This window comes from Rhinopithecus roxellana, chromosome 9 (genome assembly GCF_007565055.1).
Source record: "Rhinopithecus roxellana isolate Shanxi Qingling chromosome 9, ASM756505v1, whole genome shotgun sequence".
Classification (NCBI taxonomy): Eukaryota; Metazoa; Chordata; class Mammalia; order Primates; family Cercopithecidae; genus Rhinopithecus; species Rhinopithecus roxellana.
Genome location: NC_044557.1, coordinates 141,726,423 through 141,750,092, shown reverse-complemented (window position 1 = coordinate 141,750,092; position 23,670 = coordinate 141,726,423). Strand labels below are relative to the sequence as shown.

At 40.5% G+C, this 23,670-nt stretch overlaps 1 protein-coding gene across 7 annotated transcripts in view; it reads left to right on the top strand.

Moving 5' to 3' along the window:
* The window catches only part of MTUS1 (microtubule associated scaffold protein 1), a 170,301-nt gene that overhangs the window by 116,913 nt on the left and 29,718 nt on the right, over nucleotides 1–23,670 (top strand). For all 7 annotated transcript variants that reach the window (XM_010374479.2, XM_010374481.2, XM_010374478.2 and 4 more), the window contains 2 exons: nucleotides 6,575–6,789; nucleotides 16,530–16,596. In XM_010374479.2, coding sequence (XP_010372781.1) covers nucleotides 6,575–6,789; nucleotides 16,530–16,596 — 282 coding nt within the window. The remainder of the gene's footprint in view (nucleotides 1–6,574; nucleotides 6,790–16,529; nucleotides 16,597–23,670) is intronic.

Below are 23,670 nucleotides of genomic sequence, written 5' to 3'. Positions count from 1 at the left end.
GATGTGAGTTAAAGATATCTAATATTTAATATCATATTTCTGTGTTTAAGGCAATACTTTGGGTTATTTTAGTACCCGAGGGTCCTTTTTATAAACATCAGCAATTATGTGGCTCTGTGGAAAATTAAGACTAATAGAGCTTTTTTTTTTTTGGGTGAGAGATTTGCCTTTTTTCTCCCTGGTGCCCTGAGTCCTAGGCGCCTCTCTTCCAAATTGCTTGTCCTTAACTGCTTAGTATTTTGAGAATGATGTTCTCTTTTTATTTATTGCCTATATTACAAATATTTCTAGTATTTAAGTGGCTATTTTAATTTTCGTTTCTGTTGTAAGATAGTCTGTTTTTTTCTTTTTCTTTGGGAAGATACCCGGTAGTGGGATTGCTGGGTTGAATGGTAGTTCTATTTTTAGTTCTTTGAGGAATCTCCATACTGTTTTCCATAGAGATTGTACTAATCCACATTCCCACCAACAGTGTATAAGCATTGCCTTCTCTCCACATCCTTGCCAACATCTATGTTTTTTTGACTTTTTAGTAATAGCTATTCTGGCTGATATGAGATGGTAGCTCATGGTGGTTTTAATTTGCATTTCTCTGATGATTAGTGATGTTGAACATTTTTTCGTATGTTCTACTTTTGCATATGTTGGCCGGTTCTCTGTCTTTTGAGAAATGTCTGTACATATCCTTTGCCCATTTTTTATAGGGGTTGTATTTTTTCTTGTTGAGTTGTTGGGGTCCCTTATAAATTCTGAATGTTAGATATTTGTCAAATGCATAGTTTGCAAATATTTTCTCCCATTCTGTAGGTTGTCTGTTTACTCTGTTGACTGTTTCTTTTACTATGCAGAAGCTTTTTAGTTTAAGTCCCATTTGTCTATTTTTGTTTTTGTTGCATTTGCTTTGGAGATCTTAGTGATGAATTCTTTGCCTAGGCCAGTGTTTTTTCTAGTCCCTGTCCCTGCCCAGGAATTTTTATTGTTTCAGGTCTTACATTGTAAGTCTTCAATCTGCCTTGAGTTCATTTTTGCACGTGATAAGAGACAGGGCTCCAGTTTCTCTCTTCTCATTTTCCCAGCACCATTTTTTGAATAGGATGTCCTTTCTCCATTGTATGTATTTTTGCTGACTTTGTCAAAGATCAATTAGCTGTAAGCATGTGGCTTTATATCTGGGTTCTCTGTTCTCTTCCATTGATCTATGTGTCTATTTTTAGACCAGTGTCATGCTTTTTTGGTTGCTATAGGAGGGAGGCAGTGGCTTCTTAAAAGTACTTCTGAATGTGGTGAGTTTGTATTAACTCTTCTTTGAGTTAGTAGTCCATTTTAGGTCCATAAGAGTATGAGAAATTTGCTTTTTTCCTACCGACTATGTGAAAAATAGTTAAGGGCAAGTTTGGACTGTTGCTTCAGGAAAAATTTTATAAGCATAATTAACCCAAACAGGAATTTTTTATATGACTATGCTTTCTGTTCTCTAATCTGCTTTTAATGTGAAGAAAAGAAATAGAACCCTTTTTCATATAATATGTGCTATTGCAACAAATTCTACTAATATAGTAATGAAAAGTTTAAATGCTGAGGCATCCTAAGTCCTCCTCCCACACCCCAAAAATAATTGGCTTGGGTAGTTTTTTTTTTTTTTTTTGAGATGGAGTCTTGCTCTGTCACCCAGGCTAGAGTGCAGTGGCACGATCCCAGCTCACTGGAATCTCCGCCTCCCGGGTTTACGCCATTCTCCTGCCTCAGCCTCCCCAGTAGCTGGGACTACAGGCCCCCGCCACCGCGCCCGGCTAGTTTTTTGTACTTTTTAGTAGAGACGGGGTTTCACCATGTTAGCCAGGATGGTCTCGATCTCCTGACCTCGTGAACCGCCCGCCTCGGCCTCCCAAAGTGCTGGGATTACAGGCGTGAGCCACCACACCCGGCCTGGCTTGGGTAATTTTAAATGTCTAAACACTGTGTTTTGCTGAGCTTAAAATTTTCCATTTTCAGTAAATGCCATATCTACCTAGAAATAGAAAAATATTATATGTCTCCCAAATGATTACTGTTAACTCTTTTAGAGTAAACAGCTAATGAAAGGAACACTGGAAAACTTCATACAAACGTAAACTAATAGTTGACATGAATGATAACTTTAAAAACCTGTATGGAAGATTGCGTAGGCAGGATAAGCACCTGCCACCAGATGCTGGGGAAACCCTGACTGAAAGAACTTGTGTGTAGGTGTCCCTTTGAGGACTTTTAGATGTGTATGATTAGATTAGGCAGAAGGAAGGGAGTTTTCTGTCTGTCCATGCTGCTAGCAGGGATGAAGAGACCCCTCACTAACCTCTGAGTTTATAACCTATGTTTTGTCAACCCCACAAACAAACCTCGGTTTTTAATGGAATATGTTGTGGAAAGCACATACCATCCAGTCAGTGACTGTCACCTTTATGCAGATAGGTTGAGATTTGGAGTTGAAGAGGTGAGCACTAGGGAAACATGAGTCAACAGAGATCTTTGGTGTCTTTGTGGCTCTCTGAGCAATACCACCCTCTTATGTGATGCTTCTCCCGTCCCCCAGAGCACCAGGGCAGGTGCACACCCACCACAGCAGCGCCCTCGTGGTAGAATTTAATAAATACATTTCATGAGTGAGTGAGTAGGTCAATGAGTATACACAAAAGTAGACAACATTCGTTTCCAAATTCTGTGTTTAGTTTGTGTTTCATGGAACCCAAGGCAATGTCCCTCAGTAGGTCTCCTCTCTAACTGGATTTTAATAATATGAAAAGCCAGCAGGTTGTGGAAATGTGTGGCTTGTTTGGTCTAGAACAGATGTGTCCTGAGCTGCTAGTATATGGTGATGGTTAATCCGTGTCTGAATGGGTAGGTTTTTTTCTCAAAATTGCTTTTGGTCTTGGGATATAGAGGACTATTTGCCTAAGTGACTTGAGCCTGAGAAATGGGCATCTTCCTCTTTCGCCAACCATTTTCTTTAAGAAGATGATACATGACTTCATTGCACTAGTTTTAAATTTTATTAAATTGAGGTTTCTGAGTAGAAAGAACAAAGATAGCCAACAGTGTTATCCAGCTGTTTTCCAAATGAGCCAATGTCTTTGGTTCTGGCCTTTGCTTTCCTGATGGAGGTCGCCATTTCATTAGAATGAGTCCCAGTAAGGCTGGATCACAGCTGATGGTGGTAATTATCTTGTTGAGAGGAATCTGAATCGATGTAGAAGTTAACATTTAATTTTAAGATTTCTGATTAAATGGATCCTTTGAAATCAGAGCATGTTCTGTTAATAGGTACAATAAACAAAATAATTTATACTTTTGTATAAAAGCTTTATTATCAAAGGAGTAACATGCTGATAAACGAGGGTAAGGGCAAAGTTTGGCTGATATTATGCTAATTTCACGTAAGTAATGAATCCTGCAGGATTTAAGGGAAACCCCTCCCTTTTCAGTACTGTGAAGTACCTGTTGATGAGCCTTGGGGCTTTGAGCATCCTTGGAGATTCTTGCGTCATCTCTGATCTGCAGCTGAGCCAGGAGTGGGGAGAGAGTGGGAAGCAAGTGGAAACTGGCTCATCGGCTGCCATGTGGTCACACTTCATCCTTAGGGAGCACAGTATATGGAGCGGAAGATTGAGTGCACAGCACGCATTTCCAGCTCCACAGGGATGACAGTCTGTTTGCTCATTGGCTCTCATTTTAAAATTTGAAGACACGTACTCTTAGACGAATACATAATGTGTTCTTTCCTCCTTAATCATAAAGCTATTCTGAGTAATCACTAACAAACCCTGTGTAACGTTTAGATTCCTGTGTAATTTCCCCAAGGAAAAATTCTGCATAGACTATTTCCTTGATAGCTAAGTATTACATAAAAAATGTATGTCCTCGAATTTCACTTTAACTGTCTTTTAAAAGTAATTTTGTTTACTTCTTATATTTAACTTTTGAAGAGGTAATATATTTATCCCATGGTTAAAAAGTATAAAAAATACTTCAGGATACTTTGTAGCTGTCTGATTCCTATTACCTTCTCTTCAAAAGTAAACATTGTTAGTATAATTACATGTATTCTGTGATATTTTTGTTACAGATTTATAATTAAAAAGTAAGAATCTTGAATGTTTCTCCAAAATATTAATATAAAAGATTCACCTCTCAGATTTTGTAAATAATTTTAAACTGACAGTTTTAAAGCTCTGAAATTGCGTTTAAAATAACATTCATTAGCATAGAAATTCTAGAAAGAGAGCCAAATGTTATTCAGGACTCAGGAAATGATAAAGCAGTTATCAATAAATGAATTTTTAAGTAAGTTTTAGTAGGACATATACAAATGATATCAGGAGAATGAACTTGTGTCTATATTTGTTGCAGTAAATTCTAGATAGTAAAGGATCTAAAAATGTTTATAAAATTATATTACACATAGATGTTTATATGTGGGTTTATTAAAATGAGTTATCAGATAGATAATGGGCTTATATGTATTACAGCAAGATATTATTACATTTGTTGCATTATTTATTTTTGTATATGTCATGTATTACATCACCACCTAATCCCCTTTCCAAAATGTGTGGGAACAGCAGAAGCTTGGCATTAGAGGCCTGGGTTCTGACTTTGAATCTGGATTCCCATAGGAGTTGTTTACACCCAGGGAAGACCATTCACACTTGGGAGCCCCATCGTCCCCCCTGGGGTCATTGGGGGGATGAAAAGAGAGGCAGAGTGAGAACACTCTGTGATCAGTGAAACACTGTGGGATTACTATTACCTGTTATGTGACAATTTCTAAAAACGTTTGGGAAATGACATAAAGAATACTAATCTCCTTTGGGAGGCCGAGACGGGCGGATCACGAGGTCAGGAGATCGAGACCATCCTGGCTAACACGGTGAAGCCCCGTCTCTACTAAAAAATACAAAAAACTAGCCGGGCGAGGTGGCGGGCGCCTGTAGTCCCAGCTACTCGGGAGGCTGAGACAGGAGAATGGCGGGAACCTGGGAGGCGGAGCTTGCAGTGAGCTGAGATCCGGCCACTGCACTCCAGCCTGGGCAACAGAGCAAGACTCCATCTCAAAAAAAAAAAAAAGAATACTAATCTCATGGTCAAATATTTAGATTCTTTTTTCATCAATAAGTGACTAGTAATTTGTTCGCCCTTCAGGACTGTAATATATTAACTTGGCTATTCTCTGCATCTATGGAAGTGACAATTATTCATAACCTACTATTAATTGCTAATAATAAAAAGTGATGGATAAATACTTCTCCTCATCAAGTATTACAAAGACACAGTGAAACAATGGATATTTTAGTCATTTTAGAACGGAGAATTATCAAGTATTAATACAAATAAGAGTTATTTAACCATGTAATGCAGCCATAGAAAATAAGAGCCTTTTTTCCTGTTTTTAACTTAGTTTATTCAATATATTTAGCCATTTGTTCTTAGAACATGAGTACTAGTGTTTCTTTGTTTTTCTTTAAGCAATCACTGTAATAGTTTGCCTCTTCTCAAAAAATTAGAGAAAATAATTACTAAATTTCTTTAAAAATTGTCTTAGATTTGTTACCACAGAATGTGGATGCCATAATGAAAGACTTAGAATAAGGGAACTTTTTATTTTTTAGTTTCTTGTGTCTTTTTTTCCACATTTACATTTGTTTGGATTACTTGGCTTGTTTATTTCAAGAAGCTAAGCAATTCATTTCTTGTTTTTCCAATTCTGTTTGATATTCAAAATGACCGACACATTTGAAATGGTTCCAAGACTGAACAGTTTTTTATTTAAAACAGGGTAATTCCCAGGGCACTATAGCGCAGGAAGGGAATAATCACTTAGCGTGGCATTTGGTTTGGATTTGGAGTGTTATAGCATGCGCTTTAAAAAAAAACTGTGGGAGCCATTATCACTCCTTGGGCAAAAAGACCAACAAAGCTTGTGTTTGGCAGAAAATGGAATAGTATAGTCAAGAGTATAGTACTCGTAGCAGTGAACTTACAGAGGCAAAATCTGAGTGTTTTCAATGTATGTTATGATTTATTAGAGATTAGGAAATGACTCATCTGCAGTATAAATCTGTGTAATGACTAGGCCATCATCAGGGAAAAGATGAGAGATTTGTAGAAAATGTATGGGAGGAGAGAAAGGCATTTAATTAAATGTCCAGTGATTTGTGTGTTTCTTTCGGCATATGAGATCAGAAAAGTCAGGCTTCTCGTCAGCCAAGGTTTCTCTACCAGTTTCACTGGAAAATGGGAAACTAGGAGAACAGACTCATTTTGCACACAGTTTTTGTGTTTCTGGGTTGCCAAATCTATTTATGTCGTGTTCCTAATTCTCTGTTCCGCATAAATCTTTTAAAGTCATAACTGGCGGCCACTGTGTTCGTGAATTCCAACCATCTAGATCTCCAATTCATTCTAGCTCTCATCCGTATGCATTCCTTACAGGAACATAAATGTGTTTCCGTGGCTTATCTGGTTGTTTTTGAACCCATGTGGTGGTGATTTTAAAAATTAACCTCACCTGTCTTTGTATCTATGTTAATTCCTTTTGCAGTTGAAAAGAGCAGGCAGAAGAATCCCCGAAGCTTATGTATCCAGACACAGACGGCTCCCGATGCACTGCCCTCTGAGAAAAAACGTGAATTGGCGCAATATAAAACAAAATGTGAAAACCAAAGTGGATTTATCCTGCAGCTCAAGCAGCTTCTTGCCTGTGGTAATACCAAGTTTGAGGCATTGACAGTTGTGATTCAGCACCTGCTGTCTGAGGTAAGGATGTGCATCCTAGAAAGAGCCTTTTTCCTTGAGGTCGTGGGAGCACGGGGAGGACTTGCTCATGTGCTCACCTTGGGAATATCTAGGTAAATGATGGGAAAGATCAGGTGTAATTCATCGCATTACATTTTTGTCAGTTCACCAGATAACCTGAGTGGGTCTCTAGAAATTTGGCATGGAAACATTTTCTCGCTTCCTTTTTTTACCCCTAGAGTCTGTTGGTTAGAATGGCAACAGCAAGAACATAATTGCCTGTTACACCGCTGTGTGCCTCTAGACCTAAACTAGCATTAGCATTTTTTTACTTAATTTTTCTGTTTGTCTATGTGTAGCTTTTCATATCACACTTAGTTTAATGCTTTGAAAAATGAGGTTTGTTATATTTATGGATTAAAGAGCACTTTTCAGAAAGAATCCCCAGAATCATATCTGGGAATTCTTTCTGAAAGTTCCGTTTATTCCTAAATAGTCCCTGTGGTGCAGCAAAAGCAAAGCAGATTTGCCGTGTTGTTACTCTTCCCTAATATTCTTCAGGGATGTTACTTCACAAACTGGCTAAAATTCATTGAGAAAACCAAGTTTATATCAACATGTTACTGACATAGCAATAAAAGCTGTAATTATTTCAGGGGGAAACTGATCAGAGAATATAACTTGAGCTCCTTAGTTTTTAATTACAGTTTTAAAGATGGATATACATGATAACACAAAAGAAAAGGAAAAAACAAACACAAAAACTGGCCAAGTACTGTGGCTCATGCCTGGAATCCCAGCATTTTGGGAAGACGAGGAGGAAGGATCGCTTGGGGCCAGGAGTTCAAGACCAGCCTAAGCAACATAGGGAAAAAATAAAAATTAAAAGCAAAAAGAAAACTGTTCAGTTTGGCTGTTCTGTAGTTTCGTTCAGATCAACAAATCTGTCCTGGTTTCATACAGAGGCCCCTGTGACATGGCTGCCTGTTTAGGAAGCAGGGAGAGAGAGAAGTGGATGAGACTTGGTCTGTGCCTTGGAGAAGCTCTCAGACTAGTAGACAGTTTCAATGAATTCTTTTTTTTTTTTTGAGATGGAGTCTTGCTCTGTCCCCCAGGCTGGACTGCAGTGGTGCGATCTCAGCTCACTACAAGCTCCACCTCCCGGGTTCACGCCATTCTTCTGCCTCAGCCTCCTGAGTAGCTGGGACTACAGGCGCCCACCACCATGCCCAGCTTATTTTTTGTATTTTTGGTAGAGACAGGGTTTCGCTTTGTTAGCCAGGGTGATCTTGATCTCCTGACCTCATGATATGCCCGCCTCAGCCTCCCAAAGTCCTGGGATTACAGACATGCGCAGCCACAGCCGGCCTCAGTGAATTCTTGATGAGTATTTTACAGCTTTCTCCAGATGTTTTTTTTTTTTTTTTTTTGAGGGGAAGATGGGGACTACCTAGTTTTTTAGTTATGGTAATAGTATATGGTATTTTTGTTTCTCTTTCATTTGTAAGAAAGGAACTCAAGAGTGTGTTTATATAACCAAGTAAGCTAACTAGAAACTGTATACTATCAAATGTGGGGAACAATTAGTTTTTATATTTAGAAGTAAACCCATTATTTTACTGTATCTAGCCTAATAGCTCCCATCCTCAACTATTTTCTCTCCTTTATCCTCCTCGTGATGTCAGTCAAGTCCTGTGAACTCTCATTCCACAGTGTTTCTCCCCTTTCTATGTCTTTGCGATCCCCACTCATGCCCTCCTTGCCCAGACCCTGGATAGCTGTCCACTAGATTATGATAGCAAGTTTGTTTTTTTTGTTTTTGTTTTTTATTGTTATGGAGTCTCGCTCTTTGGCCCAGGCTGGAATGCAATGGCGTGCTCTGGGCTCACTGCAACCTCTGCTTTCTGGGTTCAAGCGATTCTCCTTCCTCAGTCTCCTGAATAGCTGGGATTACAGGCACCCGCCACCATGCCTAGCTAGTTTTTGTATTTTTTTTTAGTAGAGACGGGGTTTCGCCATGTGGGCCAGGCTGGTCTTGAACTCCTGCCCTCAGGTGATCCGCTCACCTCGGCCTCCCAAAGTTCTGGGATTACAGGCGTGAGTCACCACGCCCAACCTGTGATAGCAACTTTTTAACCAATCATTAGGCTTGCACTGTTTCTCCCCTATAATCCATCCCAAGCACTGCTGACAGCTTCGTCTTACGAAAGCATCCCATGCTGTTGATTAAATCTTCCAGTGGTTCTCCCTTATCTATAGCTCATCTGTCCAGTGTGGTAGCCACTAGCCATATGAGACTGAGCATTCGAAATGTAATGCATTGAATTGAGATGTGTGGTAAGTGTAAAATACACTTGGATTCCAAAAACTTAGCATGAAATGTAGACTATCTTATTAACAATTTTTATATTGAATATATTGAAATATTATTTTGTATATATTTGAGTTAAAATATTAAAATTAGCTTCATCTTTTTCAACTTTTTTTTAATGTGGCTACTAGGAAATTTATAATTACATAACTCACATTGTTATTTTGTTTTGGGGAGACTCTGGTTTTTAACTGGGACTATAAGGCTTTTTATCATTTGGTAACAACTGCCCCTTTTAATGTTATTCTCATGCCCAGATGCTGTAGCCATACATAAAGAGATGGAGGAGAAGCAGGAAGGATTTATTGAATACTAGGTTGGTGCAAAAGTAGTTGAGGTTTTGCCATTGTGCCAAAAGCTGCAATTACTTTTGCACCAACCTAATATTTACTAAGTGCCAGATACTCTTTCTTACCTTATTTAAATCCTCACCGAAGACGTGAGTTGGAATTTATAAATAAGAAAATTGAGAAATAGAATTAAGTAATTTACCTGCTATCAGATAGCTAGCAAGAGGAGAACCAGGACATAATAAACCTAGGTCTAGGACGCTATCAACTAAAAATGTCCTATAAACTTCCTGTACTTCATCCTTTGTTCACCTTTTGTTACTGGGCTGCTGTCCTTGCCCCCAATACCTACATGTTCAGATCGGTTTTACAGCAGATCACATCACCACTTGCATTTAATTTACATAGATCAGTATACAAACAACTAAAATAAGAAAAATGCAGGCCAGGCGCAGTGGCTCACGCCTGTAATCCCAGCACTTTGGGAGGCCAAGGCAAGTGGATCACCTGAGGTCAGAAGTTCAAGACCAGCCTGACCAATATGGTGAAACCCCATCTCTACTAAAACTACAAAAATTAGCTGGGCATGGTGGTATGTGCCTGTAATCCCAGCTACTCAGGAGGCTGAGGTAGAAGAATCACTTTACTTTGAGAGGTGGAGGTTGCAATGAGCAAAGATCACGCCACTGCACCCCAGCCTGGGCGACAGAGGGAGATTCCATCTTAAAAAAAAAAAAAAAAAAAGCAAATTAAATGAAGAACACAAGTCCACTTTGTATGCCCCCACACCCAATGAACGAAGAAGGCGCAGGAGTCAATTTGAGATTCAAGTCAGGAGTCTACCCTTCCTTCAGGTGTCTTCTCAGTCCCTGAACACCTCTTGTGGCGTGAGCATTCTGTACTCTCCACAATCTTAGTGTTTAAAGACACTTTTCCCTCATACAACCTGGCCTCTAAACACAAGCTGAGGCCTTTATCAGGTGCTCAGTTATAGAGAGAGTAGATCCAACACTAGAGGGAAAAAAATTCACCGGGTTGGATCTACAGAGAGATGCATTGTCCACAACATGGCAAGCTCCTAGTGACTTTCCCAGACATTCGTACTGTGTGTGAATTTCACCTTATACCTAAATTTAGGTCCTGAAACCCAAGGAATGGTGACTGCACTGAATATAGCTCCAGAACCTGCTTTTTTTTTTTTTTTTTTTTTTTGGTAGACAGTGGCTTGCTCTGTCACCCAGCAGGCTGGAGTGCCGTGGTGCAATCTCAGCTCACTGCAATCTCCACCACCTGGGTTCAAGCAGTTCTCCTGACTCAGCCTCCTGAGTAGTTGGGATTACAGATGCCCACACCCATACCCGGATAATTTTTGTGGTTTTAGTAGAGATGAGGTTTCACCATGTTGGCCAGGCTGGTCTTAAACTCCTCACCTCAAGTGATCCACCTGCCTCGGCCTCCCAAATGCCTGCTGGGATTACAGGCATGAGCCACCATGCCCAGTCCAGAACCCACTCTTTAGTGAATGATTTCCTGGCCTTCTAGATCTGCGTTCTGTCCACCTCTGGATTCCAGGAGCATATATGCTTCTCTTTCATTCTCTGCATTATATTAGAGATACTGGTTTAATGCTTGTTTTTCCTTTTTAAGATAGGAAATTTACTGAGGGCAGGATCTGCCTCTAGTTCTTTATTATGAAAGCATCCCAGCAGCTTTAATAAACAACACAGTGTGTAGGTGAGTGAACATGTGAACAGAGAGGATGGAATTCCAGATGTAGGATGAGCATAAAGTCTTATGTAAATGTTCTTTGTTCTCTTTATTTTATAATCAGCAAATATTTACTGATTGTGTAACGTGTACTGAGTACTATTATAAAACAGTTGGAGGCTAGGCATGGTGGCTCACACCCATAATGCCAACACTTTGGGAGGCTGAGGTGGGCATATCACCTGAGGTCCGGAGTTCGAGACCAGCCTGGACAACATGGTGAAACCAAGAAATACAAAAATTAGGCCGGGCGCGGTGGCTCAAGCCTGTAATCCCAGCACTTTGGGAGGCCGAGACTGGTGGATCACGAGGTCAGGAGATCGAGACCATCCTGGCCTACACGGTGAAACCCCGTCTCTACTAAAAAATACAAAAAACTAGCCAGGCGAGATGGCGGGCGCCTGTAGTCCCAGCTACTCGGGAGGCTGAGGCAGGAGAATGGCGTAAACCCGGGAGGCGGAGCTTGCAGTGAGCCGAGATCGCGCCACTGCACTCCAGCCTGGGCGACAGAGTGAGACTCCATCTCAAAAAAAAAAAAAAGAAATACAAAAATTAGCCAGGCACGGTGTCACATGCCTGTAGTCCCAGCTACTTGAGAGGCTGAGGCACAAGAATCACTTAAACCAAGAGGCGGAGGTTGCAGTGAGCGAAGATGGCACCATTGCACTCCAGCCTGGGTGACAGAGTGAGACCCTGTCTCAAAAAAAAAAAAAAAAAAAAAAAAATATATATATATATATATATATATATATATATAAATAGTTGGAGAACAAAAATCTTGGGCAAAGTTAAACAATTTTAAAAACTGCGTTAACCTTTTAGTTCCCATTCCCATTACAGAAGTATGTATACTGTGTTTCTACACAGACACACACACATACACATATATATAAAATACATATAGATACACATTGTATACATATATAATGTGTATGCATTTTGCATATGTGATATACCTGTACATTGTATGTCTGTATTTTTATATATGTATAATATATAGGTATTGTGTGTGTGTGTATATATATATTTTGTTATTGCTAATCTTTTCTAAATGGCATTAGAGCCTTAGATTATGGGTAAAAGTGGTTGATTAAGAGAATCTTGCAACTATCACGCTTTTGTTGCAAGTCTACCTAATAATTCTAAGTTTCCCACTGTAGTAGCAGACATATTTCATTACATATCAGACATTCTGATGTCTCATGAATGGGAGAACTAATGTCACACTCTCTGTTCCTCGAAAGACACACTAACGTTACTTTAATTTTTTTTCTAATTCTTGGTTTATGCTTGCTTAGACAGTATTCTGCACAAACAGCCGAAGTGAACAACAGTAGTGATGGTAATAATTAAGCTTCTTCATGAAAGGGTCTGTTGGGTGGGTTTCTAGGTAAACTTGAACTGGTCACCCTCCCCAAACCTCTCATTCTTCAAAATGCCTCCAAATCTTTTTTTTTGCAAGTGGAATTTTACCTAAAGTAGCACCTAAACGAAGTTGAATTTTGAATGATACTAGCAGTAAAGTTGTCTCGGAACAAAAAAACGTAGATGCATTGAGCAAATTCGCAGTGTGGGTGATGGGAGGAGGTCAGATGCAGCACTCCTCTGAACCGTCTGATGTGGCTTTTCTCTGCAAGATGCTGTGGGCTGTTGATGCTACCCAGTGGCTAGCAAAAATGCAGGCACACCGATGGGACCACAGCCAGAGACTAAGTGCCTGTGTCCCAGGGACTCCTAGTTCAATTACGGTGAATCCATTTTTTTTTTTCTTGGAACATTTCATATATTTAATGCATGAGCATAAAGGCATCTTTATATCCAGATTTCCACTTTTCTCTTTTTTTTACATTGTGTGAAATTCTACATGTTACAATACAAAGAGAATTGAATCAACCTGTTACCTGGATGGTTAACAGTTTATTCTCTAAGAAAGAAACAGTGATCTAGGAGCAGCTGAGTAAAAAGAAACAGTAAATCAATATCTAAGGGACATATAATGCATTTTATCATCTACAAGTAAAGGGTAAGTACATGTAAAGCCCAAGCTATCAGGGAGAGTCAGGCAGAAACTAACACGTAGTATGTGTCTGTTACAGTATGGGCACGGGGGTCAGCATTTCACCTACGGATTGTATATAAAGCCCTTCGTTTTCTTCATTCCTGCTTCCCATCTGATGAGGTCATCTGCCTTGATCGATGACCAAAAGAACTGAGTCTGGATGTTCTAGTTCTAGGTAGGCCCCGTGCTTCTTGAAGGCAGGGACCATGTCTTAAATTTCTTTTATATTTTCACAGCATCTGCTATGAAAAATGCTAGATTAATTAGTTTGAAGTAATAAGTTACCAACCGATTTAGAAGGGTAAATGGTCTTTCTGTTGATTTGGGGGAGGGGGATATTGTCTATGATATTTACCATTCCTAGAAGGTTTATATAATGAGTCAGTAAAGAAAGTCCTGCATTCTAGAGAAGGTGGTGATGACAAGCATGTAGAGGTGAGATATGCGTGGTCCGTGTGACTTGCATAGGAGAGAGGCTGGGAGGCTAAAGGGAGGCTGGATGCTTCAAGTCCACGGAACTATGGTGAAGTAGTTTTTTTATTTGTTTCGAATGCACTCAGCGAGGCTTGTTGTGAGCAAGGGAGTTTATATATACAAAGAATATGGACTAATAATCTACCAGCCCTCTGAAAGGTGAAGGGATACTTCCGATAGACCAGGAATGGGCTAGGATCAGGACTAGTGTGGAGATAGCACTAAAAGAAAAAGTGTAATGGATTCAAGACACATGACAAGGGAAGAACTGACTGACTTTTGCACCACCCATTTAGACAGAGAGTGAAAGATGGCCTCAAGGTTTTCCTGTTGCTGTCACTGTGCCTGACAGAGGTTGGAAGATGTCAGTAGTTTCTGAGGCATTAAAGACAGGACCGTGGAGTGCAGTGGAGTTGAAGTTTGGGGAAATGTCGATGTGCTTGGTGAAACTCACTTTCCCAAAACTCCCTTTAGTAAGTAAAAAATCACCGGGTGTATTTTTGCAACAGAACATAATGTTTTCACAAAATTAGTCTTTGAAATTACACTAACTGTAATTTTTAATTTTTTTCATCTTCCCATAGTTTCCGTAAATTTGAAAAATGATTTAATTTTCTTGCCATCTTTTCCTTATTAGCAACTCGGCTAGTACTGAAAAGTGAATTTTAAGCAAGTTCACCAAATGAGTTTCAGGATTTCTTGTGGGGATTTAGTAAAGCTGTCTTGTTTTTCCTGTTACTTGAGTGACAAAGCTTCCTGGTATTTACTTGAAGTAAATTACTAAACAAAATTAAGTCTTAAATTTCTGACATGAGAAGTATATATGATACATATTTTATGTTTTTCTTCCATTATTATGCAGGCTGATTTTCCTCACTTAAATTTCTGCATTAGAAAACCAATTACTTGTTAATTTAAAAAACTCAGACTCATTGGTGGTTTCAGAACAACTTAATACCATATTTTAAAAAGCCAAATATTTAGAATACCATTGAGGCCAGAAGGTACTCAGTGAAAAGTGTCTCTTAAATCCCAGTCCCTGCTGACCATGTTTCAGTGCTGGCGTTTAGACTTGATGTCCTGAGCTATTACTGAGAGGTGAGAACGAAGTAAAAGTTAAAAATATATGGGGTCTCCAACTCTGCAGTCAGCACTTCGGACTTATTTTGAAACACTGCTCATTTCATAATGCCATTTAAAATTCTAAACGACAGCACGCCCCTTTCCTTGCTCTTCACCTAATTCATAACCTCATTTAGTATATGCGTTTTGAAGAACAAGTTTCCCTTTTCTATTAGTAAGTGTGATCATCTAATGACCCCAATTAGAGAGGGGAGGAAAAAGGCTCACAAGTCTAAAAATAACTCCATTATCCATGCAGAGGGGGTCAGTTTTTCTTTCCCCCGTTGCAGCTGATATTTAACTAAATGGCAATCGATCAGTCTAATGCCTGCCTCTCGTTTTTCATAAATGAAAGGCTGTGGCTTTAAGTAATCGCAGGCTGCCTGTGCCAAAGGCAGAAGCTGCAGTATCAGCTTCTGTGAGTGAGGAACCCGAGGCGCACGGTAACCTGCAGGACATGAAGTAAGACGCCCGAGGACCAATGGCACGCCTCCTGCCAGAGCTTTGAATGTAGACAGACCCGACTGGTGGGTGGCGCGGCCACCTGTATGCTTCTTGGACAGTGCGAGGGGTGGGGGGACTTGGAGACAGAAGCTGGAAAATGGGCTGCCCGAGCAGCAAAATGTGCCTCTATTCTCCATGTGCAGCACCAAGGGTAATTAGTATTTGTTTATAGTGCTTTTCTGGAAGAATGTCAGGAGTACTGCAGAGGCTGTCTGGAATTCGGGGAAAATGCTTGGAATGACAAGCAACTCTTGCCTGCAAAGGCCGGGTCTCATGATCTCTGCAACGCTGTGATCAGGATGCGGTGGGAGCTCCGTCTTGGGTGATCCTCGTGAGGGCATTTTTCAGTGAGCTTTGAAATTCTTCATTTTTTTTTTAGTTACTCCCTGGTGCTAGGGAATCTACCTTTTAAGGAACTGTATGCAATTACTGTGTTTGTGTAACTATGTGTGTATGTGTGATTGCCATGAGTTGCTGGTAACTTGAAAGCGATTCTTGAGCTGAAGGTTGATAATAGCTTCTCTGATACTAAAAACAGCCATCTGGTTTTCTTTGTTTTGTTTCTCTAACATCGATTTAGAATCATCACTGATCCAAACTATCATCATCCTTAGAAAATAGGATGTAGCTGAAAAAAATTACTTTAATTTTGTCTTTAAAGAATTAACTTTCTGCTGCAGCTTTCTAACAAACTTTTTATCTTTCTTTTAGAAGGATTGGCATTGTAACGAAACTTTTTTATTTGCAACTATAGGACAAAGTGCATATATGTGCGTGTGTTTAGAACATTAAATATTTATCTTAAACTGATTAGATGTTTATTGCCCTTGGAGGAGGAGAACGCATTATGTCTTAAGTACAGTACGCATTAGCCGAAAGGTTCTATGGATCAGCAGTGAAGCACTGGCTCAAAGTAAATATTTCTAAATGGGCCATTCACTGCCTCAAACCAGAGTTTCACTGGGACCTGCAAAAATACAGATTTTTGAATTACGAATTTCCTTAACAACTAAGGGACGACTGTGTTTCTTTTCACAACACAAATTGTTAGTCTAAATGATTCATATCTTGGCTTCCCCATAGTGGGTCTTATTTTCCTAGTGATAACAAATGTGTACCTTACTGAAAGGGACCCTCTTGAAAACATGAGTAACTTGATGTGTGTTTTCCGCAGCGGGAGGAAGCGCTGAAACAACACAAAACCCTATCTCAAGAACTTGTTAACCTCCGGGGAGAGCTAGGTAAGAGCTTTTCGTTGTTGTTGTTGTTGTTAAATTTTATGGGACAAGGGGAACACTGGAAAATGTGGTTGTCCTGTTTGCACTGTGGCTGGAGTTGCATGCTGGGAGCTGTTGGCACTCCCTGTCTGGTATCTGGGCGAACACTTAACTATCGACATTTCTTTTGAATCTTGGCAGCTTGACCTTCAGTTCACAGAATTCCTGGCCCTGATCTGACTAAGCCTAGCAGAACTTCTGATGAGCAAAACATTTCTCTTGCTGAAGAGAGGGACAGAATTATTTTTGTAATTGTGTGAATTCCTGTTAAATAATGTTGTCAATTTTTTTTTCTGAACCGCTTTTCATATGACAGTAGTGAAAGTTTCCCCTCTTGATAAACAGGAAATCCATTGTGCTTCCAAGGGTTAGTTTGTGAGTAGTAAGTATGAAGTTGAAAGGATACCGTCCATTAGGGCAACCTGGCTGAAAAAGGTACATTCTGTTAATCTTACTATTTGGAGGGGGCTGATGGTGAACCACCTCTCCGCTCCACAGGAAGCCCCATGTCCTAGCACCCACCACCCAGCCCTGCAGTTTCCAGGTTCCACTCTTATTTTAGTTCCAGTCTTTCCTGGAAGTCCTTAGAGTTCATGGAACAGACACGACACTGCCTTTGCTTTGCTTTGCTTTTCTCTTTTCTTTTTCTCTCTCTCTTTTTTTTTTTTTTTTTGAGACGGAGTCTTGCTCCGTCGCCAGACTGGAGTGCAGTGGTGCAATCTCGGCTCACTGCAATCTCTTCCTCCCGCGTTCAAGCGATTCTTTTGCCTCAGCCTCCCAAGTAGCTGGGACTACAGGCGCACACCACCATGCCCAGCTCATATTTGTAATTTTAGTAGAGATGGGGTTTTGCCATGTTGGCCAGGATGGTCTCGATCTCCTGACCTCAGCCTCCCAAAGTACTGGGATTACAGGTGTGAGCCACCGTGCCCAGCTGACACTGCCTTTTCTATGTCAACTCCTATCTTGGAGTGAACTGACCGCTTTGGGTTCCTCTTTCTGCCCTGGGCTCCTCAGCCTAGAGAATCAGCTTCCTGCTTCAGCTTCAGCCAGATCTCGAGCTGATCATTCTAGGACTGATCTCCTTGCCCTTTGCAATTTTCTGTGTGTGTTACAGTCTCCACCAAAATATGCCCAGGTATGTTGTATGAATAATGCAAGGTAACAACTAGATAAGCAAATTGTGCTCACCCAATTCTAGGAGAAACTGCCCATTTTTCTTTTGGACAAGACCACACTGCCAACCTGATTTGCTGGATTTGAACACTTAATTCTCCCACCTTCACCAGAGCAAAAATCAAAGGGCAGTGAGTGTGGGGTCAGGACTTTCTCTGGGCTGGGTGTGGTAGCTGACACCTGTAATCCCAGCGCTTTGGGAAGCTGGGGTGGGAGGATCACTTGAGGCCAGTAGTTTGAGACTAGCTTGAGCAATATAGCAAGACCCTGACTCTACAAAAAATAATTTAAAAATCAGCCAAGCATGGTGGTGTGTGCCTGTTGTCCCAGTTACTCAGGAGTCTGAGGTGAGAAGACTGCTTGAGCCCAGGACTTCGAGGCTGTAGTGAGCTGTCATTGTGCCACTGCACTCCAGCCTGGCCAACAGAGCAAGACTCTGTTAAAGACTTTTCTGCATTCCTGTTCCCTTTTCCCCTTCTAGTGGGAGGTGAGGCCAAATCGCTGACTAACCATCCAGATTCTTAATACCTAGCCAAGACATCAGTCCTGACTTTATTTTAGGCTGTGCAAATGAAGGTCTCTTTATGGAAAAGTAATTTTAAGACAGATGGAAACTTCAGAATCCCAAAGACTTGAGAGTTGTGGTGAAGCAGTTCAAGGAAACCCCAGCTGAGAGACAGCCCAGCTCTCAGACTTCACAGGGTTTCTGCCATGTTACTTGACAGTCACCCTTAGGATTACCTAAATGACCAACCCAATTTGCTTTTGTCCATGCCTTAAATAATGTAATTAACAGAGAGTTAGAAGATCAGGAAAGAGGCCTTTTTGTGTGTGTGTTTCAGAGTTCATTATAACCCAGTGGAAGTGGAGGTGAGCCTACCTAGAGGTTCACGTTTCAGCCTCTCTCCCAAGACAAGGCAGCAATGAGAATGGAACACTGTGCCCATTCACTCTGCTTGAATGAAGGATGCTGTTTTTACATTTTAGTGGACAGAACAATTAATCAACTGCAATTGGGGCCCAGGGGTTCAGCACCTCCAGTGAGTTAGGTAGCCTGACAGGAAATAGCCATAACGGCCTGTGCCCACTGTCACCTTTGTATCCGTGATAAGGAGGCTGCCCTGGTGCGCTGCTTCTGCTGCCTCCAGAGTGTGGTACAGTGGGTGGCCTGTCCAGATCCTCAGTCACCCAATGCTGGCCTCTTAGGGAATGCGTCATTGCTGCTGTTGCAGCAGGTATACATCTGATGGTAACCCTTCTCTGCTTGGAGAAGGGTTTTGGTTCTGTAAGTGGAGGGAAGCGAAAGCTGTAAACACTTGTGATGAAGCGGTCCAGAAAGAATACTCTCAAAGCTACCAGTGGATTGTTAGTTTCAGTATGAGTTGAGACAGGTTTCCATAGCAAAGTTGGGAACCCAGTTTTGAATTTGAAGGCAGTCAAGTGGTTAGGCTCATGCTATCACACTGTCCGGGGCCACATCTGTGGTAACTGAGGGACTTAGGACAAGTCACTTTGTATCTCTTCCGTCCCAATTTCATCCTCGGTGAAAATGGCGGTGCCGATCGTCTGCCCCAAGGGTGGTTGTGAGGATTACATGAGGTAATGCATTGTGAAGCATCTAGCACCAAGTGTTAACTGCTAGTAAATAATAGGTATTAGGATGTATGCAGCTTGACAGCTGTGTAGTCATTAACCACGGGGGCCGTTTTGTGAGGGCATCATCTATGCCACAGAAAGGAATAGTCATTAGACTCAGTATTACCAGAAATCCCAAACGACAGGCTCTTCAGACTCAAGTGGAAATGAGACCTCATCAGAATATTGTCCTGATCCAGTAGAGTTTGGTGTGTGGAGTCAAAGCCTAAGTTTTTGTCCATCCGCTCCTAGTTGGATGTTACCTAACTTCTTTGAGTATGGTTTTTTCCACTGGTGATATGAAATCAGTGTATATTTTGCTGGGTTATTGTGGGGCTTGAATAAAGTAGTAATGCATATAAAGCAGTGGCGTAGTGCCTGGCCCATCACAGCAACTCAAGAAAAGAGAGCGGTCACTATCACCGTCATCAAAGCACCCACTTTTCCCCTCCAAAATAATAGGGGTGGGGCGATGGGAGTTAGTGTCACTCTCCCATTGGGTAATGTTTCTTCACCTTCTCTATGAAGGTTGAGACAAGGTACCCAAACTATTAAGAACTGCAAAGAAAGAGGACAACTGATAAACTCAGGAGCACTAAACCCAGGTAGAGTCTGTGCTTTCCACTTTCCGAATCTAGTGGCCTCCCGCTGTCCCCGGCATCCGCTGACTTTCCCATTGTCCTCTCACTCTCACCATGCCAGCACCCAAAGCAGCCTACGTGTTTCCACTGTCTGAGCCACCCTCCCCTCATGGAAGCACTGGTACTTTGCTTCTGCAGAAACTCTTAAAAGTGTCCCCTTGGTCCAGTGATTGTTTGATACTCTACGTTGATATCTTGACTGTCTCTTGTGTTTTCTTGTTACCTCCAGGTATAAAGTCCATAATTGTAGAGATTCTTTTCTGTTTCCTATAGAAAAATAATAGAATATGCTTTCTGTTTTCCTGGGTAATTGATAAATATTTTTAGGCATTTGATGTTTTAAAATTCTTTTTTTTTTTAGAACAGTGTATGAAAATTAAAATTTTTAAGTGAAAAGAAAACAGCCCGTAGCTCCACTGCCCTGACGTAACTTTATTTGCATATTCCCTTTTCTTAGTTTATATGAATATATACAACTTCATACTATGATTTTCTAAATTAAGGTATAATTTTCATACAATGGAATGCTAATTATTCCATCAGTTTTGACAGACATATACTCCTAAAACCTACATCCTTATCAAGCATAGACTGTTTCTGTCAATCCAGAAAATTGCCTCATGCCATTTCACAGTGGAACACCCCTCCCCCGAGAAGCAAACACTGATTTAACCTTTATCATCAAAGGTTTTGTCTGAACTAGATTCTCATTTAAATGGAAAGATATAGTATGCTGTTTTTTGTCTCTGGCTTCTTGCATAATATTTTTGAGATTTGTGTATGTTAAATGCCTACTCTGATCTTTTTTTTTTATTTTTATTTTTTATTATACTTTAAGTTCTAGGGTACATGTGCATAACATGCAGGTTTGTTACATATGTATATTTGTGCCATGTTGGTGTGCTGCACCCATCAACTCGTCAGCACCCATCAATTCATCATTTATATCATGTATAACTCCCCAATGCAATCCCTCCCCCCTCCCCCCTGCCCATGATAGGCCCCAGTGTGTGATGTTCCCCTTCCCGAGTCCAAGTGATCTCATTGTTCAGTTCCCACCTATGAGTGAGAACATGCGGTGTTTCGTTTTCTGTTCTTGTGATAGTTTGCTAAGAATGATGGTTTCCAGCTGCATCCATGTCCCTACAAAGGACGCAAACTCATCCTTTTTTATGGCTGCATAGTATTCCATGGTGTATATGTGCCACATTTTCTTAATCCAATCTGTCACAGATGGACATTTGGGTTGATTCCAAGTCTTTGCTATTGTGAATAGTGCCGCAATAAACATACATGTGCATGTGTTTTTGTAGTAGACTAATTTATAATCCTTTGGGTATATACCCAGTAGTGGGATGGCTGGGTCATATGGTACATCTAGTTCTAGATCCTTGAGGAATCGCCATACTGTTTTCCATAATGGTTGAACTAGTTTACAATCCCACCAACAGTGTAAAAGTGTTCCTATTTCTCCACATCCTCTCCAACAACTGTTGTTTCCTGATTTTTTAATGATTGCCATTCTAGCTGGTGTGAGATGGTATCTCATTGTGGTTTTGATTTGCATTTCTCTGATGGCGAGTGATGATGAGCATTTTTTCATGTGTCTGTTGGCTGTATGAATGTCTTCTTTTGAGAAATGTCTGTTCATATTCTTTGCCCACTTTTTGATGGGGTTGTTTTTTTCTTGTATATTTGTTTGAGTTCTTTGTAGATTCTGGATATTAGCCCTTTGTCAGATGAGTAGATTGCAAAAATTTTCTCCCATTCTGTAGGTTGCCTGTTCACTCTGATGGTAGTTTCTTTTGCTGTGCAGAAGCTCTTTAGTTTAATTAGATCCCATTTGTCAATTTTGGCTTTTGCTGCCGTTGCTTTTGGTGTTTTAGACATGAAGTCCTTGCCCATGCCTATGTCCTGAATGGTACTACCTAGATTTTCTTCTAGGGTTTTTATGGTATTAGGTCTAACATTTAAGTCTCTAATCCATCTTGAATTAATCTTTGTATAAGGAGTAAGGAAAGGATCCAGTTTCAGCTTTCTACTCATGGCTAGCCAATTTTCCCAGCACCATTTATTAAATAGGGAATCCTTTCCCCATTTCTTGTTTCTCTCAGGTTTGTCAAAGATCAGATGGCTGTAGATGTGTGGTATTATTTCTGAGGACTCTGTTCTGTTGCATTGGTCTATATCTCTGTTTTGGTACCAGTACCATGCTGTTTTGGTTACTGTAGCCTTGTAGTATAGTTTGAAGTCAGGTAGCGTGACGCCTCCAGCTTTGTCCTTTTGACTTAGGATTGTCTTGGCAATGCGGGCTCTTTTTTGGTTCCATATGAACTTTAAAGCCGTTTTTTCCAATTCTGTGAAGAAACTCATTGGTAGCTTGATGGGGATGGCATTGAATCTATAAATAACCTTGGGCAGTATGGCCATTTTCACGATATTGATTCTTCCTATCCATGAGCATGGTATGTTCTTCCATTTGTTTGTGTCCTCTTTGATTTCACTGAGCAGTGGTTTGTAGTTCTTCTTGAAGAGGTCCTTTACATCCCTTGTAAGTTGGATTCCTAGGTATTTTATTCTCTTTGAAGCAATTGTGAATGGAAGTTCATTCCTGATTTGGCTCTCTGTTTGTCTGTTACTGGTGTATAAGAATGCTTGTGATTTTTGCACATTAATTTTGTATCCTGAGACTTTGCTGAAGTTGCTTATCAGCTTAAGGAGATTTTGGGCTGAGACGATGGGGTTTTCTAAATATACAATCATGTCATCTGCAAACAGGGACAATTTGACTTCTTCTTTTCCTAACTGGATACCCTTGGTTTCTTTCTCTTGCCTGATTGCCCTAGCCAGAACTTCCAACACTATGTTGAATAGGAGTGGTGAGAGAGGGCATCCCTGTCTTGTATCAGTTTTCAAAGGGAATTTTTCCAGTTTTTGCCCATTCAGTATGATATTAGCTGTGGGTTTGTCATAAATAGCTCTTATTATTTTGAGGTATGTTCCATCAATACCGAATTTATTGAGCGTTTTTAGCATGAAGGGCTGTTGAATTTTGTCAAAGGCCTTTTATGCATCTATTGAGATAATCATGTGGTTCTTGTCTTTGGTTCTGTTTATATGCTGGATTATGTTTATTGATTTGCGAATGTTGAACCAGCCTTGCATCCCAGGGATGAAACCTACTTGATCATGGTGGATAAGCTTTTTGATGTGCTGCTGAATCCGGTTTGCCAGTATTTTATTGAGGATTTTTGCATCGATGTTCATCAGGGATATTGGTCTAAAATTCTCTTTTTTTGTTGTGTCTCTGCCAGGCTTTGGTATCAGGATGATGTTGGCCTCATAAAATGAGTTAGGGAGGATTCCCTCTTTTTCTATTGATTGGAATAGTTTCAGAAGGAATGGTACCAGCTCCTCCTTGTACCTCTGGTAGAATTCAGCTGTGAATCCATCTGGTCCTGGACTGTTTTTGGTGGGTAGGCTATTAATTGTTGCCTCAATTTCAGAGCCTGCTATTGGTCTATTCAGGGATTCAACTTCTTCCTGGTTTAGTCTTGGGAGAGTGTAAGTGTCCAGGAAATTATCC